Source organism: Spermophilus citellus (assembly GCF_964194105.1).
Source record: "Spermophilus citellus genome assembly, chromosome: 2".
NCBI classification, from domain to species: Eukaryota; Metazoa; Chordata; class Mammalia; order Rodentia; family Sciuridae; genus Spermophilus; species Spermophilus citellus.
The window spans coordinates 240387017-240406362 of record NC_138183.1 but is presented as its reverse complement, the minus strand read 5'-3'; the positions used below and the strand labels follow the sequence as shown (position 1 = coordinate 240406362).

Genomic DNA, 19346 nt, shown 5'->3' with positions numbered 1-19346 from the left:
ATGAAGTATTTTCCTGGAACACACTAGTAGATACTGTTTTCCTTTGCTTCTCATCTCCCTGTCTACCAATATTCCTTGCCCACTGAGTAGTGCCCATGTCCATCAGCAACTGCTGTGCATGCTTCCTGTTTCCATATTCTTTTCTTGTATTATAGGGCTCTCAGAGAAGTCCCCTAAAATTTCTATGTTCTATAAATTCCTCATGTGCCCTAGATACTAGCTGTTGCATTGATAAAACTAATTTCTTGCAACTACTAAATATAACTAAATTACTTCCAAGTGCAATTCTTCCTTTCTTTGATAAATCTTATAAAAGTTAATTATGTTCAGTTGCCCTTTTTTCTTCCCAAGGCAATTTGGAAGTCATTTATTCAAAGGAAAATAAAAAAAAATACTTCTCTAATTCTGTCTGAACCAAGATCACTTTGAACATGAGATTTGAAGCTTTGGTTTTCATCTACATTTTAGAAGACAAGCTAAGTTAGTCCCAGATTCACCCAATTCCTTAAATTTATGATCACACAGGATTCTGGCTATAAAGGCTTCTCTTTAGCCATCCTGGGAGGAGTATTTATACACAAATGATGCTGAACACAGGAAACTGGGGAAGGGCTGTCCTCTAAATTGTCCCTTCCCTCCCAATTAAGAAACACAAACAAAATATGATAATTAATTAACCTACAATTTGACTTAGATTTCTTGTAAAAAGAGGTGTAAATGTGCTAAAGAGTTTTAGAACATGAAACAATAATTGTCTAGGGCCCTGGTATTATTTTTAGTACCATTCTCCAATATAAATCTCAGGGTTTCTTGATGAAGTGGCTGATTGTACATCTGGGGCACAAATTATATGGGCAATTGAACATTATGTATTGGCAGAAAGTAGGGAATTCGAGAATGCACATATATTAATGAGTATATGTGGCAAGGAAACTGGAGTCAGCCAATAGAACCCACCACAAAGCTATAAATAAGTAACACAATATTGAAGTATAGCCTAAAGTATAAAATAAATATCCACGAGTGTCCAAGTAAATATTGAATAACTAACAAAATAGGAATTATAAAACACCTCCCATGAAAAATTCCAAATGACCTTTTATAAATTTTATTGCTTTAGGTACTTCATATAAATAGAATCATACAGCATTAGACTTTTTGTGAATGGCTAATTTTTATTAATATCCTCAAACTTTATCCATGTTGTAGCAAGTACTGGAATATTCTTTTAATACTGGATTTTTCCATGGTATGTATATATCACATTTTTAATCCATTCATTTGTTGTAGATCACTTGAATTGCTTATGTGCTTTGGCTATTGAAAATAAGTCTGCATGAGTATACGTGTAAATTTAGTCTCAAAAGTCTATGAGTTCAATTATTTTGAGTTTATACATGAAATGGAATGGTGGATCACCTATTAGTACTATTTTTTTAGGAGAAATATCTTTCCTAGAAATCAATCATTTTATATCCCTATGAACAGAGACAAATGTTCCTATTTTTACACATCTTTACCAATTCTTTTCATTTAATATGTTTTTAGTTGTAGATGGACACAATATCTTTATTTATTTATCTCTATGTGGTACTGAGGATCCAACCCAGTGCCCCACGTATGTTAGGCAAGTGCTCTACCACTGAGCCACAATTCCAGCCCTCCAATTCTTCTTTACAGTAATAGTCACCTGAAATGCTATTTCTCTTATGCTTTTGATTTACATTTCCCTGTGCACAGTGATGTTGAGCATCATTTCTTCTGCTTAATAACCATTTGTTTATCTTCTTTGAAAAATGTCTATTCAGTACTCTTTTAAAAAATTGAGTTTTTATTTGACATTTAGTTGTAGGAGTTTACATATTTTTTTGTGTGTGTATATATGTATTTCTGGATATTATCTATAATCACATAAGACTGCATACATTTCTCCCACCCATTCCATGGGTTCTCTTTTCATTTTATTAATTATACCCTTTGATATAAAGAAATCTAATATTTAGATGAAGACCAATTAATCTAGTTTTATTCTGTTATGTATGCATTTGTGTTAATCTGAGAAATAATATTCTAATAGAATGTCCTGAAGCTTCTTCACTATGTTCTCTTCTGATATTTTTAGGGTTTTAACTTGGAAATATTTGATCTATTTGAGGTGGTTTTTGTTTGGTATAACATAAGGATCCAGCTTTAGTGTTTTACATGAGAAAATCTAATGTTTCCAGCATCATATATTGACGATTCTCCCTTTCCCATCAAATGGTCTTAACCCTTTTATGGGAAATGATTTGGTGATATCTGAGAGGTATTATTTTTGAGCTCTTTATTTTATTTCATTGTTAAGTCTCTTTTGTGTTGTGACACACTCTTGAATATTATAGTTTCTATTCTTCTTATTAACACAAATTATAAAAATTAGTGGGATTCACTATGGTATTTGTAAACATGCAACATCACGCATTAACAATAATTACACTCCCTACATCCACCCTCATCCCCATGTGTCACCTCCACTGACACCCCTCTCATTCACAAGGAAACATTTTTCACTTTCAGAATGTTTTTTTTTTCTGAATAAACTATACATATTCAGATTCCACATGTAAGAGAGAACATGTAGTAGTTGTAGTCTATGTCTGGATTACCATTTTTTTTGTTTGTTTTGCTTTTGTTTTGGCACTGGGGATTCAACCCAGGGGCATTTAACTACTAAGATACACCCGGAGACCTTATTTATTTATTTATTTTTTAAATTTTGAGATAGGGTCTTTCAAGTTACTAAGGGCCAATCATTGTACATTCTATAAAGAGGAGGATCATTGAGAAGGAATATGTGTAAAATGTTTCCAAGCTAATTTACCCATGTTCAGTAAGACTGCGGTCCATCCTGGCAGATGTTAGAATTGATAGAGAAAAATAGAAGAAACCAATAGTTTTTTACAAGTTTCTAGAGTAACTCCTGAGAAGTTTCAGCTGACCTTGATATAAAAAATGAGAGGGTTTAGTTTTGGGACAACGTGGGGTAACTGACTTGGTCTTAAAGAGTCGACAGGAAATTATAATCAAAGAAAATGCATTAATGTTAGATTTAAAAAATGTAAAAAACTAGATTTCTATATCGGCATTTAAAAGGGAAAGGCAATGATCTTTTTAAATATAACTTCAGATGTTCACTTTTGACAGCCAAAAGTTAAATGGGATTTTATGAATAAATATCTAATACAAACTGTTAAAAAGTCTTGAATTCCACTGCTGTGTATAAATAAAATACACCAACAAAAAATAAAGTAAAGGGCTGGGGATGTGGCTCAAGCGGTAGCGCGCTCGCCTGGCATGCGTGCGGCCCGGGTTCGATCCTTCATACCAACAAAGATGTTGTGTCCGCCAAGAACTAAAAAATAAATATTAAAAAAAAATTCTCTCAAAAAAAAAAAAAGTAAAGTAAAAACTATGGGTCGTGGTGGCTCATGCCTGTAATCCCAGCAGATCCTGAAGGCTGAGGCAGGAGGATCCCTAGTTCAAAGCCAGCCTCAGCAAAATGAGGCACTATGCAACTCAGTGACACCCTGTCTCTAAATGAAAAATACAAAATAGGGTTAGGGATGTGCCTCAGTGGTTGAGGGGCTCTGAGTTGCATCACCAGTAATCCCCCTCCCCTGATAAAAATAAAAATAAATAAATAAAGTAAAAGAGTGGGAAAAAATTCCCGCTACACACTCACACATACACACAGCAATGTAAAAAATACAAAAAGTGGGAAAAAATAATCTGCTAAGTTTATCCCAAGATAATTTGATTCTGATCTAAGAGATCTGTTTTTTAAAAACACATATCATGAGAAACTATTGAAGCTTACATGCCTACCCTCACTACACTGTTACCTGTTACTGTTGTGGCTTTATATTTCTTAATCTCCTAGTAAAATATGTATTTTCCAGATTACAACAATTCCATGGTTAAGTCCCATAGTTCTTCTCAAGCTCCAAGTGGCTCTAAAGGCTTAGCCACATTTAAAATATCACAGGGCAGATGGATGTTAGACACTGATCCCTCTCCAGGTTGTTGATAGCCTGGACACCATAGTCAAGGCTTTCACTAAGTGAAATGGTTGACTTCCTAACTGCCATGGTGCTACAAAACAGGGAAGCCTGGACCACTCAGGAGAGGTCATTATAATTTCCTTAGGCAGCATAGGAGTAATCCTAAAACAGGTGTGGGGAGATCATCCACTGGTAGTGGGAGGACACTTCTACAGAAAATGAAGAGGCTTTTTTGTTTTCACTTGCAAAAATTCTTATTTCTCTCTCTTCAATGTTCTCAATTTACTAATCCATTTGGTAATGGAAGTCAGAACCTGGTTCTCACCCATAATTCTTCTTTTTCTAATCATCCTTATATATCAGTTCTGTTGTCTATAGGTTTTTAAAATATTTGAGGGACACTTTCTCTCTCTCCATGTCAGTTAATGTTCAATAGATACAGAACTTGAGATGAAGATGTTTACCAAGTGACATACAGAAGTCAGGGAAATGAATATGGTACAGACAAAAAGAAAAATACTTTCAGGTTTCTTGAAGAAGGGTGGGAGACAGATTCATATAATTTTTTTTTCAAAGAGAGAGAGAGAGAGAGAGAGAGAGAGAGAGAGTTTTTAATATTTATTTACTTTTTTTTTAGTTTTCAGTGGACACGACATCTTTGTTTGTATGTGGTGCTGAGGATTGAACACGGGCCGCACGTATGCCAGGCGAGCACGATACCGCTTGAGCCACATCCCCAGCCCAGATTCATATAAATTTGGGGCAATGCTCAGGGTTGCTACCTCAAGCATATACAACTTCTCTTTAATTTTAGGGATCTGGATCTGCAGAGTGGCTCAAGTCTGGAAGTTAATTGAGGGAACATGACTTTCTCATTTGAGGATTCAGTTTTTATTCCACTCAAACTAGGAATTTTCTGCTTAACTATATCAAGAAAGAAGTCATTAGGATTTCTATAGTATGTCACTACTAGGAAGCCTAAAATCAATCAGCCAAAGTCATAGATCTTTTCAGGTCAGCTAGTTTCTTCTTGGACTCTGTTGTTCCCTTGTTACTATCTAGGGGTGTTGAGTTCATTGACTCTGTTCAGCTAAGCATTGCAGAGCAAGACACAGAGCAGAAGGTTTATTGCAAAAGTGATATTGACACACTTCTCCAAAAAGAAGACCTTCTTTTTATGTTCTCTGGAATTTTCTCATTTTCTTATCTCCTGTCCTGTCTATACTCTCCTCACTATTATTGATTGATATCCCCTCTGTCCACACATCTGTTTTAGTTTTTCTACTGGATCCCTGGCTTAGGGGCAGGAATACAGACTTGTATGTCTGATTTGATCCCTGCTGTGTCCAGGAGCACTTCCATCCAGCAGACCCTCTCCAGGCTTCTTTGTTCTCATCCTGCCCCCTGGCCTCCTTACTGGCCATCTTGCCATCTTGCCCTGGCCTCCTGAGCCCTTCAATATCTCCCTCACACTGTGGTAACCACACCACCAAAACCTTGGAGGTTGAGAGATGCCTCTTGACCCCTGCTATCCATGGATCCAAGTATTCACTTTGTAGTTAGAATTTCCTCGCTGGGGATCATAGTTTCTACTGAGGGGGTCCCTCTAACAGGGAAGAGCAATCACAGAAGGCTTCAAGGATGTCAGGGCTCCTCTCACACACTTACTACTCATAGTTATGATGAAAGTTATGTCTTCTGGACTCTCCTAGGGTGGGCAAGTAGGTCTTAAATAACAAATCATACTGCATTCTGATTTCTCTATGCCTTTGAATTCCTTTAAGCCTTTAAGCCCTAAACATCCTAATTCACTCAATGTGAGCTTCATTTGGTCCTTGTTGTTGCAGTCAAATAAACAGAGTTCCTTTCAACTTCCTGAGCTGCAGGGCTAAAGAGAGCATCTGATTAATGAAGCCTGTATCAGTAAATTTTATCTGATCCAAATTTATGTCGATTTCATCATTCTTACACATTCTTAGCATATATTTGCACATATATTCCTGCATTTCTGTCTGCATAAATTAGAAAAATCATGAAGCCTTTGGAGCAGATTTCGCCTTTTCATGGGTCACACATTGTGGCTCTTTTAGGTCCCTGTTGGGACTTGAGCCTAGTTATAGGTCTAGGAGCCAAGAAGGGGAGGGGGGTTAGGAGTCAGTCCCAAACAGAGTCAGCCTTGTCTTGCAGGGAACCTTCCTCAGGGGAGACCATTGTGGTTTCTTCAGGCAACTCTGGAGCATTCCTTAGACAGGCTGGGAGACCCCCTGCTGTAGTTGCAGGCACCTCTGCTGCAGATGGAGAGGCCCTTTTCATTTGCAAAGTTCTCTCCATTCCATCTTCTCAGTTCCCTCATCCTTCTAGTGATGGAAGCCAGAACCTGGATCTCACCCATGGCTCCTGTGTTCTTAATCTTCCTCATCAATTGATTACTTTGTCTCTAACTTCTAAATGTAATGGAAGTATTTCTCTGTTTCAGTTTATGACAATGGACCTGATGTGGGGATTTCCATGAATATGTCCTATGGAAGCCAGGACTGAATAAATCTGAAGAGAGAAGGAGAAAATACATGGTCCCCATTGAAGTCAGGCTTTAGCCTGGGGCCTTGGCAACTCTGGAATGTTCACTGTGTCACCAAAACTTGGTCCCATCCCTGAGGCCAATCCAGTAAGGAAGGCAAGGTTTTAAGAAAAAAGGGAAAAAGGAGTTTCACTGTTTTTTTTTTCTAGCTAAACAGAAACAAAGGGGACTCCTATGCCAGCATCTGTGATTCTCTCCATCAGAGGCAACAGAAAGATTTTTGCCACAGTCTTCCTGGGCACAAATCACGAGCCACTGAAGCAGGAACAAACTTTATTTCTGAACTCCACCAGCACACTCCACACAAGCTCCCCGGGAACTATCCCGAACCCCACGTGGCTAGACCAGGAACCAGCCATCGGAAATATCTTCTCTGGAAATGCCTCCTCCTGCACTTCCCCAACCAATGGGAACTCTCAGGGAATCCCCAGGAATCCCCACAAGAACTCCAAAGTAGCCTGAGAACTCCAAAGTAGTGGCCAAGGCAGATAGTAATGCCTCGCCTGTCAACCAATACTATTGGCAAAATGCCAGGGACCATTCCAACTGGGCTGTGGCTCTCAGCAGACTTTAAAGAGTTGATTCAAAGGAATCCCATTCTTTCTCCTCAGATTAGGAGGAGGGACTATGGAGAAGAGATTAGGGAGGGAAACAGGGGAAAGATAATTTGAGCAACAGGCTATATTTAAAGCATGAAATGGAGCACTGTTATAGTTGTTGTACATAATTTGTTCTTCATGGGATGGTGGGACACAACCTTTTTAAGACTGTTGTGATAGCCTTTTGTTTTTCCACCTGAGGGCCATGAAATATTGGAAATAATCCCTTCATAGAGTGTATTATTTTCCCTGGAGTATTTGGCCAGAGATAGTTAGGGCTGTGAACTCCTAGCAGTCCAGAGTCACAGCACCTGGGTCTTGTGCACATTCAGCCTGGTGGAAGGATTTCAGCATGATTCCAGTGTCTACCACACTCTGCCTCTTCTCCAGCAGGACCAGAGTTCCATCCCAGCCTTTCACCCTGAGATCATTATACAAGGCTTCTGATTCCATTCTGCCAATCATATTCCTTCATTCATTGATCATAGTGGGGGCCAAATTATTGTAATTTAAAATACAATTGTATCACTCACCATTTTTTAAAAAAAATGTTCTACCTTTTGCTGGTGGTTTTTATCATTAAGCTTTAACTCAATATTAGATTTTTTTTGGTCAGCATGATTCTGTCTTTCCCTTCTCAGGATGACAATTCACCTTTACATTAACTAACTTAGTGTTCATTTTGGTGCCTAACATTTGTGGGATTTCATTAAACAATTGTTGAATAAAAATATGAATTAATAACCACAGTCATGCTGAACGATTTAGGTTTCCTGCATCTTTTGTTTTTAACTTACCTGTCATAGAAATGCTTTGATCCAACCTCTTGCTTCATCACTCTCCTTACTCAATTTTAACCCATAAGTGCCATTTTTTTATGTCATTACTTCTGGGAAACCTTTTTTGTCTGCACCCCCTCTCTAGGTCTTTGCTTGTAGTTATCCATTTAATATGTCTTCATCGTATCTTGTCCATCTTAACATGTGCACATAACACTCAGCAGTATTTCCTACTCCCCTTTCATGTCTCTCACTTAACCACCATAAAAGAAGATCCTAGGTGTGTTTTGTTCACCTGAAAAGTCCCCCAAAATATTAAAACTTTTGGAATCAAATCTTGGGGTTTTTTAATGAGTGAAGGAGACATTGAATGAAAAAATAATCCCAAAATTGCTTTTGTATAGATAGACATACTTATTTAACAAAATGGATTTGACTAATAAAATGTGGCCATCAAGTAAAAGAAAAATCATAAACAACCTGCATGTAGAGGGCAATGGAATCTTGCTGAGAGAATATCACAATATAAATATTTTTGCTCACATGCTCAGAAAATCAGTTCTAAGTTCTTTCTCATTCCTCAGTTTACACAGGGGTAAAAACAAATCGTGGTTTCCCTTGCTGGTCAATCTGAATCAGATGACAACAAACAAACAAAACTGTGTTTTTTACTACATATTTTATTTAAGTAATATATGTTACTTTAACATTCCTTCTTTATTCAGTATTTATAAGGGACAAATTTTGTTCTACATTGGAGAAAATATTGTTTGCTAGCAGGCAAGTACTTAATGGAGTCTAGATGTGCATTATTCAAATAGATGTTTCTGCCTGACAGTCAAACATCTTTTATTTGACTCACCTGTTTTGCTCATGGATTATCAAACTACAGCAACCTGAGTATGAAGAGCCTTCCTGAAGACTACAAGAGAATTTCGTTGAATCTGCAGTACTTGCCATTGAAAGGTCAATGTTGCTTCAGTTTTTTAGCCTGAAAACCCTTAGTTACCATGCTCCTCAAAATATATTACCATCAATTGTGATATGTGTATACATAATTTTTTTTATGAAAATCATTAGATATTTAGGTATAGAAATTCAACTAGTGTGAAGTGTGTACAATACTGTCATTTTCTATTAAATGGTAATTAGTACAAGAATATGATTTATTTATTATAATTACTTATGCTTGTGACATAGGAATTAAGAATATGATCTGTTAAATCTATCATATTCTGATTGCAGGATCATTGATACATGTGTTCTGGTACTTTTTTCTGTCATTTTCCTGACAGATAAAATGGGAACACTAAATATGCTGTGCTTATTTCTTTTGAGTGTTATAATCACTGTTGCTCAATACCAACATATTTAGTTATTTAGTTTTTATTAGGATAACATATGAATCTATGTAGGTAAATAATGATACCAAAAGCAAGTCTTGATTTGGTAAAAGATTCCAAAGATGGGCAGAGGTCCAAAAGTAGTCATTTCTCTATCTCTGAATGAATTTTTCCTTCCTTGAAAGCAGGAGTTTCATTTTTTGTTTTGAATTTTATTTTTTAGTATTTTACATTTATGGATGATACTGGGATTTATGAGTGAATTCCCACACACACACAAAAAAACCATAATTTTCTAAATCTCATATGATTGATCAAAAGTATTTTGAATGTTTTTTTTTTTTTAATTTAAGTTCTGCTTGGTAAGGCCATTCAAAAGAGACTTTCTGTAGTTATATCACAGTTGATCTTCAGACATATTTATTTGACCAGCAGAAAGAAATTTGCTAGTAAATAATTTCCTAATAGTGCTTTTCATCTGGGCATTTCTCAAGGTGTAGATCAAGGGATTTAACATGGGAGTTATCATAGTGTAGAAAACAGCAACTGCCTTATCAATAGGTAAAGTAACTGCAGGTCTCAGGTATACAAATAAGGAGGGAAAAAAGAATAAAAGGATCACTGTGATGTGGGAGACACAGGTGGACAGGGCTTTGCGCCTACCCTCCGAGCTGTGGGTCCTCAGGGAGCACAGGATGACCACATAGGAAACCAGCAGGAGGAGAAAGATTAGCAGGCAGATGAACCCACTGTTGGCAACAACAAAGAGCCCCATAGCATGCGTATCAGTGCAAGCCAGATTGAGCAAAGGGTTCAAATCACACATAAAGTGATCAATGACATTAGGACCACAGAAGGGTAGTCGCAAGATGAAGAGAATCTGGATGGTTGCATGGAGAAAGCCTCCCATCCAGCATACTCCTACTAGCAGGACACACACTCTCCAGTTCATGATGGTTGCATAGTGCAAGGGCTTGCAGATGGCCACATAGCGGTCATAGGCCATCACTGTAAGCAAAATTATCTCAGCACCTGCAAAGAAATGTTCCCCAAAGACTTGGGCCATGCATCCATTGAACAGGATGATCTTCTTTTCATGGAGTGAATCCACGATTAGTTTAGGGGTATTGACAGAGGAATAACAGGCATCAATAAAGGAGAGATAGGCCAGGAAAAAGTACATGGGGGAGCCCAACAGTGGGCTGGAAATGATGGCAACCACAATGAGCAAATTTCCTAACATGGAGACGATGTAGATGAGCAAAAACACAGCAAATATAATTTTCTGCATCTTTGGGTTTTGTGTAAGTCCCAAAAGAACAAATTCTGTCACACTTCTGTTCTCCATGTACTTTCTGTGCAAGTTTGTTATATTACCTAAGGGGGGAAAAAGGAAAAATAATTGAATTTATTAAACTTCTGTGTTGTAATAGAGCACAAAAGCCTGGATTCTCTTGTGCTCTGAAATCTGATGAATTTTTTTTTTAAAGGAAAACATTCTGTGTTGTTTCAGATGTCTCCAATGCCTCCTGAGTGTTGATTATGCCAGAGACTCTGCATAGGAAACTTACAGACACATAAGCAGGAGCCCATCTGAGTTCACAGAATTTTCAGAGATGATGGAGGAGACTAAATATAAGTGACATATTGTATACATTGTGGCAATTAAGCCTATAAGGGAGGTAGAAGATAAATGAAGCAGCCATCATTGTCTAGTTAACAATTTTCAACTTTATTCTTAGGATAAGGGAAACTGCACAACCTGAGAAATGAGTGTAAGAATGACAAGGAACTTGAGGAAAAGTGAATCTGGAGCATGACTCTTGTAAAAGCCATTGTGTGCCCTGGAAGAAGCTGATCAAGTTTCAGTGAATAGTGGAAGCCAGATCCAGGAATCCCCAGGTTGCATACTAGTGAGGAGAGTTTATAGAAAGAATAGCAGTTCAACAGTGACGGAAATGTAAATAGAAAAGGCTACTCTTAAATACTTCATAATGCTTAATGACTAAATCCAAGAACTTCATAATCGTCAATGACAAACTACTTTGCAATATTTGTTCAGTGTATTTTATGGTACCAAGTGCTTTGCACACATGATTCTTTTTAATACTTGGAATAACCTGTGTGGTTCATACTACTTCATTGCACAGATAAGGAAAGAATCTCAGAGAAAAATGTTTGTAGTGGTTTAGCAAGGGCAATACTAACCAAAACTCATTGGACTCTTCAGGTGTTCTAAATGCTTTTCCAGATGCACGTTGATTTAATCCTTACTACAAGACTACCGATTGCTGATTACCATCATTTTATAGGTATATTTATTCTTACATTACTTGATATATAGCCAAAGAGAAATTAAGGATTATGCTCTAAGATAAGCAGCTAATAAATGGCCGAGCTAAGAACAGGATCCAGGTTTTTCTTATTTTATTTATTTTTCTCCTCCATATTCTTAACATGTATTATCCTTGAAATTCTTAGCTTTAATTATATACCATATGTTGCCATGCTATTCAAATGTTGTACCAGTAATCCTTTTTTGACATGACCATATTATTATAATTAATTAATGCTACCTGAGATACGACTTTACAGAAGTAATTTCATCAGCAGACATTATGATCCATTTGAACTCTCAGATATTAAGAAAATAAATATTTCTGAATTCTTGGAGGGGTTCCTTTGTCCTCATCTGTCCCTCACAACTAATTCTCACTTTTCTAATACCATTATTAGGTAGATTAGAGACCCTGCTGGAAAAATCTCATTTTGTCACAGTGGCTAAGCCTCTTGTCTTGAATATTAGAATTCTGGTTAGAATCCTGGTTCTTCCACTTGCAACTCTTCTTTCTGGGGGTAGTTTCCCTGGAAAAGCATGAAAATATTTTCTCTATCTATGAGATGAAAATTAAGAATATCACCTTGTGAGTTATTCTGATAATTGATTGCTATATGAACATACATACCACCCTTCTGAAGGCACATACAGGACTTTACTTTATGTTTAACTGTATGTACTCAGCAGATGTACAGAATTAACACATTGAATGATGAAGAGATTCTTTCCAATATTACTTGTTAAGAAGCCAAGGAGATCTATATTATCCATAGTCATTTATTCAAGAAAGATTTCTCCATGTTTTACTTGTACTCAGTACCTGATGTCTTATGCCATCTAGTATTCATATTTAGGTCTCATGTGTGGGAAGTACATTTAAACTTTGTTTTCACCTCTGTGAATTACTTAGTTAACAAAAGAGTGTCTCATGATAAAATACTGGTTCTTTTTTTCTAGAGAGCTACTGCTTCATATTTATGACTCTTGAATTGTCCACTGTTAAATCAGGTTAATGAGATTAATCATCTCTTGAAAAATTAGAGTGAGGATGAAATACACTATGATTATACTTAAACATGTTGAATAATGATTATAGTGTATTAAAAATAACAATAGTTAATAACATCAGTTCTGTTGAAGTACTTACCTTGTAATCTCATAGGATTTTAATGATGCTTGTGGATATTCAGAAGCAATCCCATATTCAAAATGACCTCCTGTTTAAATAAGAATCTTTACATATTAAAATATAAGACACAATTGAAAGAGAACATTCAGATAATCTTATATCAAATCAACAGATACTAAGGGAGTGTCCTTAAAAGTCCAAATCTTTCCTTTCAACACAAAACCTTGAATGCTTCACAGAAAACCCAGGGTTAGAATTCAGAATGGATTCACTTAATTCACTATGGATATATGATTTGGGCTTCAGCACAGGAGGTACAAAGTTTGGAGGAAAAACATTCCAGTAGGTCTCTCTAGTCATGATGATTCTTGCTCTTGATGAACTGACTACAACAGAAAGTCTTTCCTCTTACAGTATCTGCATATTTAAAGAGGTTTCCACATAGACTCTTGAACCTTACTGGTAGCTGGGCTTTTTCTCCCAGGGATCAATTATTTCCTTTGATGGAAAAGTTTTGTCTTAGGAGCAAGAATCCTGGAAAGAAAATTTGAGAATCTCTCCCTCTTGAGTGGGGAAATTTATTTCCTGCATTAAGGACCTATGTCTTCTTGCAATACTGTGGTTATAGGACACAGTGCAGTAAAACACTCAGCACGTTACCCACACAGTATATGGGCTTGATAAAAGTTACATCTTCTTGAACCTATCAGTTTATTTTAGTCTAGGTTGATTGATATTTGCAGCATTTTCTATCCAAATATCAAACACTTCGTAGCTTGCCTTGTACTAACTAGTGAATACATCATCCAGTATTTGAGAGTTTCATGAGTAGTGGAATCAATAACAAAGAAAATTAATAGAGATTAAAAAAAAACTTAAAAGGAGTTAAACAAATTACAACATAAACTTAAAAATCAAAAGGCAAAACTCAAGAGAGTGATTTGAAACTTTCTATGGCATACGACTAAAGCAACACAAATTATATGTTTGCAACAAAAATTCCAAAGTCAATGAAAATAGATTCATCTTGTCCTTGGTCCCCCCAAACAGCATGGAGTTTCTTCAAAAAATTAAAAATAGTAGTATCATATGATCCAGCAATTCAACTTCTGGATGTATGTATAAAGGAATCAAATCAGTATGTCAAAGAGATGTCTGCACTCCCATATATAGTGCAGCATTATTCAAAATAGCCCAAATATGAAATCAACCTGTGTCCATCAAAGGATGAAGGGATAAAGAAGTTGTGGTGTATGTACACAGTGGAATGCCATTCAGCTTAAAAAAGGAGGGAATTCTGTAATTTGCACCAAATAGATAAATGTGAAGGATATTATGTTTAGTAAGATAAGTCAGGCATAAAAAGACAAACATTTCATGGTTTCACTTATAAGTAAAATCTAAAACAATCAAACCTGTAGAAGAAGAGAATAGAAAGGTGGTTACCAGAAGTTAGGGATATGGGGTAGAAACCAGGAAATTTTGGTCAAGGAGTACATTTTGTTAGATATGAGGAATGAGTTCTAAAGATCTGTTATATAGCATGTTGACAGATAATAATTTATCATTAACATAGTTTTTAAATGTTCTCACCAAAAAGAAATGATATGTGAGGTGACAGATATGTTTATTATCTTGATCTAATCATTCTACAACACACACACACACACACACACACACACACACACACACATATATAATATTATGTGTTGAACTAATATACATTCATGTTAGCTATTACTATTATTATTATTTATTAAATTTAATAAAATGTAATTCAGTGGTAAAAAAAAGAAAGAAAACATAGGCTTAAGGAAAATCAATACTTCTCAATTTATGCAATTCTTAAATGGTAAAGTACCTGTCACATGTTACTTAAATTACTGGTTTACATGTAATACATTATAATCTACACTCACAGAAGAGTAAAAGCCCTGTAATCCTCATGCATATGTCTCTCCTGGCTCCCAGCACAGAGCCTGGGATGTATTAGATATGTGGATGGAATGTGTTGAATGAATAACGAAAGGAGAACAAGTACAAAGAACATATTTAGCTCTAATGCATTTTTCACTTTAGATCCAAAGTCTTCATCCTCCTGAGAAAATAGAACCAACATTTGGGAAATAGTTTGACTATAGTTCTACTTTCTAATATAATCTTAATGATGCCACAATATAGAAAACAAAATACTCCAGAAGACATTTCAACCCAGATAGGACAACTTCACCTTGCCTCAGAACTCTCACCCATAGCAGGTCATCATGACCTCATAGCAGGTCACTAAGACAGGACAGCAGATCATTACAACAACACAGGAGTGATTATAACATCATGGAAGATCATTATGCCACCACAGCAGTTCATTATGACACCAGCACAGATAACAATGACATAGCAAATCATTATGACCATAAAGCAGGTCATTATGACATCATGCTAGGTCATTATGATAATATTACAGGTCCCTTTAGAATAATAGAAGAGTCTTATGACATCTTGGCACATCATAACAACATCATGGAAATTCATTATGATATCATGGCAAATCATTATGACACCAAAACAGGTCAATATTACATCATGCAAGGTCTTTATGACACCATAGCAGGTCATTATGACATCATGTGAGGTCTTTATGACACCACAACATGTCATTGTGACAACACAGAAGGTAACTCATGTTGTAGCCTGTATGTGCTAATGTGATACAGTATAAATTTGTATAGATGTAATAAATAATGTTATCTTCAAAGGCCAATGTTAATATAAATGATCCAAAGATGGCATCTGTATATTGACTGTTTTTTCCTCACAGCTGGCTGAGACTGATTAGTTAAAAAGTTCATCAGTACTATACTTACCTTTGTACACATTCCATTATTTTAAAATAACCCCATAAACAAATGTTAAGCCATTTAAAGACTAATTTTGCCTAATTAGACTAAAATTAAAGACTAAAATTAGATTCTGCTTTGTATAACACATGAAATTATACCTAACACGTTCCAGCCATGGGAAAGATAAGCTCTGTGGTGGTAAAGATCCTAGTGTCTATGGTCCCCTGAAGCTCCCTGACCCAGGGACTCTCATCTCCCTGCTGAGTGACATCATTTAGACATGTAAGCCTCTCTGATCCTCCACTCCCTCATAGTTCCTTTGTTCTTCTTCCATTCTGAATGCTGGTCCCCTCACAGTAGACTGAGGATGCTCTCATGCTGGGAGGAAATTGGCCTTCCAAAGCAAATCTGTCTAAAATGACTTGAATAAAACTCAACATGTATTATTGCCACCTCAAGTTCGTATGTTCTTCTTTCATCAACCCTAATATTCCTCCAACTCTTCACAGCCAGTCCCTCCTCATTTTATTCTGCACTATAGCCATGTGTTTGATATTTCTCATCTATTTTAGAATATGGTCAATGAGTTCCACCAGAAATGCTGATTAGTCTGAATTGTAATTTCAGAGACTAGTTTGGGAGGAAATGCTTTTTAAACAACAAGCATCTCTCCATTTTTGCAAAGTCTTCTGTAATGTTTTCAAAAGAAGGTATACTTTTTTGTGTGAATTATGAGATATATTCCCAAGCACCTAATATGTTTATTTTCTAATGAAAAAATTACTTTTATTTAAAGTTTTATATTCTGCTGATTGTTAGTGTACAAAAATGAATTTGACTTTTTTATTAATTATAGTTCTAAAAACATAAAATAATAAAATAAAACGATCTCTTAATGCTTCTTATATCGGTAGGATTTTTTTTTGTTATTTTTGTTGTTGTTATTGTTGTTAATGGGGATTTAATTCAGTGTGCTTAGCAGGTGAACTGCATTCCAACTACCCCTTTCGTTTAAAATTTTGAGATGGGTTCTCCCAAAGTTGCTTAAGGCCTCACTTAATTTCTAAGGCTGGCTTAAAACTGGGGATCCTCCTGCCTCAACCTTGAAAGTTGCTGAGATTACAGGTGCAGCGATTTTTTAGTGTAGACATTCATGTAAATTTTGAAAGATAGCTTTATTTATAACATATTTAATATTTATAATGTATTTAAAATATATATACAGATATATATGTATATATATATATATATACATATATATATATATATATATATATATATATATATATATATATAAATTCTTGAAGCACTAATCATTATATACTGACAGGGATCTACAGTACAATATTAAATTAAATAGAAATGATAACAGAGGTCCTTGACTTGCTTTTGTTAAGAGGAATATTTTCATCTCTCAACATTAAGTGTTATATTATTTCTTCATTTTTATATAAGCTATACCAAATATAACAAGTTCATCTGCCAAATATATATATACATATATATATATATATATATATGAGAAATAATTACATATATTCTCTCCTTTTATATATGAGAACATACTAACATAAAATACTAACAAAAACAATATTTTGCATTCTTGTTAAACAAATATCAGTTATGATTAGATGACTTCATATATTGCTAGATTAATTTTTCTAATAATGTGTTTAGGATTCACTTCAATATTTGTGGACAAGATTGGATTTCAAACATATTTGCTTTTGATGATAAGATTATTTTTATTAAATGAATTTAATTTGCACCTTTTTTTCTGAATAAGATTTTGCAGGATTAGAATTGTCACTTCCAAAAATGTTTTGTAAAGTGTGCTTTAAAAGTTTCTGGACCCAGTCTTTTATAATAAATAACTGATTAATTTTATTCTAAATGGACAGAACCATTCTTGTTTTCTGCTAATTATTGGTTCATATTTTTCATATAGATTTTAATTTATATTTTACTTACAATTTCATTGATCTATTTTCAGTGTGATTTCTTATTTCATTTTCTTGTGCATCTTTAATGTCCCACCTTAAATCCTTAAAACCACATTTTCTATCTTTGTAACTCTCCCTTATTTTGTATTAATCTGAACATTTTAATTAATTCTACTTGTTTTCTCAAATGTAAATTCATTAATTTCTTTCATGATACACATTGTTTCTGAAGAGCTAATGAATACAGAATTTTTCATATTTTATACTGTTTTGGATTATGTAGAGTATACTTTGCATAATTTCCCACTAAAACATGAATTAGCCTTTCATAATCACACATGCAAATTTTCTACAGCAAAATACATGAATATTCACATACAGAGAGATGCATACATTTTGTAGGTAGCATTGGTTTATTTCTGTAATTTGTTCCCACCAACACGAATATAATTATTTTCAGGTAGGTTTGTTTTTAATTTTAGAATGGCCAACAAGAAATTGTACACAAATAAGAAATTGCTAATTTGTCCACATTTTAAATTAAAAAGTAACATTAGATGTTTCTCTTCCATTTTGTCCATTCATTCATTTTCTGTACAATCTATAAGTAATCTTCTAGCTTTTTATGCTGAATTTAATTAGATAATTTTAGTTTTGATTTTTCAATATAGCAAATTTTGAGAGTAGAAGACCTTGCACTTTATAAAGGATGTGGTAAAAATCTAGCTGGGTATGCATAAAATATATTTTGAATTATTTAAAGATAAAAGGATCTGGGCAACTCTAAAGGTTAATTAACAGTATTTCAGTTTAGCTTCCTGTTTTATATTTCTCGACTCAAATAGTTTGGGAGAATTTGCTATGAATGACATTTCACTAAATGATGTGGTTTTCTCTGTGGGTTCACTTTAAAGAAAACTAAAATGTCACTAAATATTACATGAAAAAAAAAACCCAGACCTATTTCTATAACTTCTGTTGTAAAATGTCTAAATTCTACAGAAATAAAAATTTATCTTAACAACTACTCAATTTCCTTTCACATGAAATATCAATTTATCATTTTATATAAAGGTAATATGATAAGTTTTATTCTCAGCTTTCTGGTATAAATGAAACATAAGATTCACAGAAGTCTACTGATTTGCCTAGATTTGGGCAGTGAGAAAGTGACAAAAGACATTCTTATCAGGGTTTAATGACTGAATCATTGCTCTCTTTTATTTTCATCAGTGCATTAAGATATTGCCTTTGATTATGGATAAAAATTCATCATTCATTTGTGTTCTGACAAGGCCCCTAAGATTTTATGGTGATTTGTCATTTTTTTATGTTTTGAAGCTGCCTCTAGGAGAAATATATCGAGAATTTTTTAATCAAAAATAACATTGTTGGTAGAATATATTATGATATCAAATGAATATGAAGGTGTCATTTTTTAAATTTATAAAAGTGAATGGGACTAAGAAAAATACTTACCACTGTCCTGAAACCTGTAGACATTGTCTTATTGTCTTTCCTGTTTGATCCATTCAAGACTATATTCATTTTTTATTAGTAACTTGTGAAAAATGTAATTTATAAAATATCATTTTCAACATAAATTGGTACAGATTGCATTCCATATAATATTTCTTCCATTTCATCTTCCTTTATATTGTATTAAAACTGAAATCGTAGTTGAAAATTTTACTGCATTTAAAGGTTACAATCAGCATTTTTTAAAATTAAATTGTTTCTTAATATTTTGATGTTAT

At 34.7% G+C, this 19346-nt stretch overlaps 1 protein-coding gene across 1 annotated transcript; it reads right to left on the bottom strand.

Moving 5' to 3' along the window:
* Positions 1-9736: 9736 nt before the first annotated feature.
* Positions 9737-10687, bottom strand: LOC308641830 (olfactory receptor 4C46-like; the record flags this gene model as incomplete). Its single annotated transcript, XM_081280416.1, has 1 exon — positions 9737-10687. One exon carries the CDS (start codon positions 10685-10687, stop codon positions 9737-9739), a length of 951 nt encoding a protein of 316 aa, XP_081136542.1.
* Between the last annotated feature and the right edge of the window lie 8659 nt (positions 10688-19346).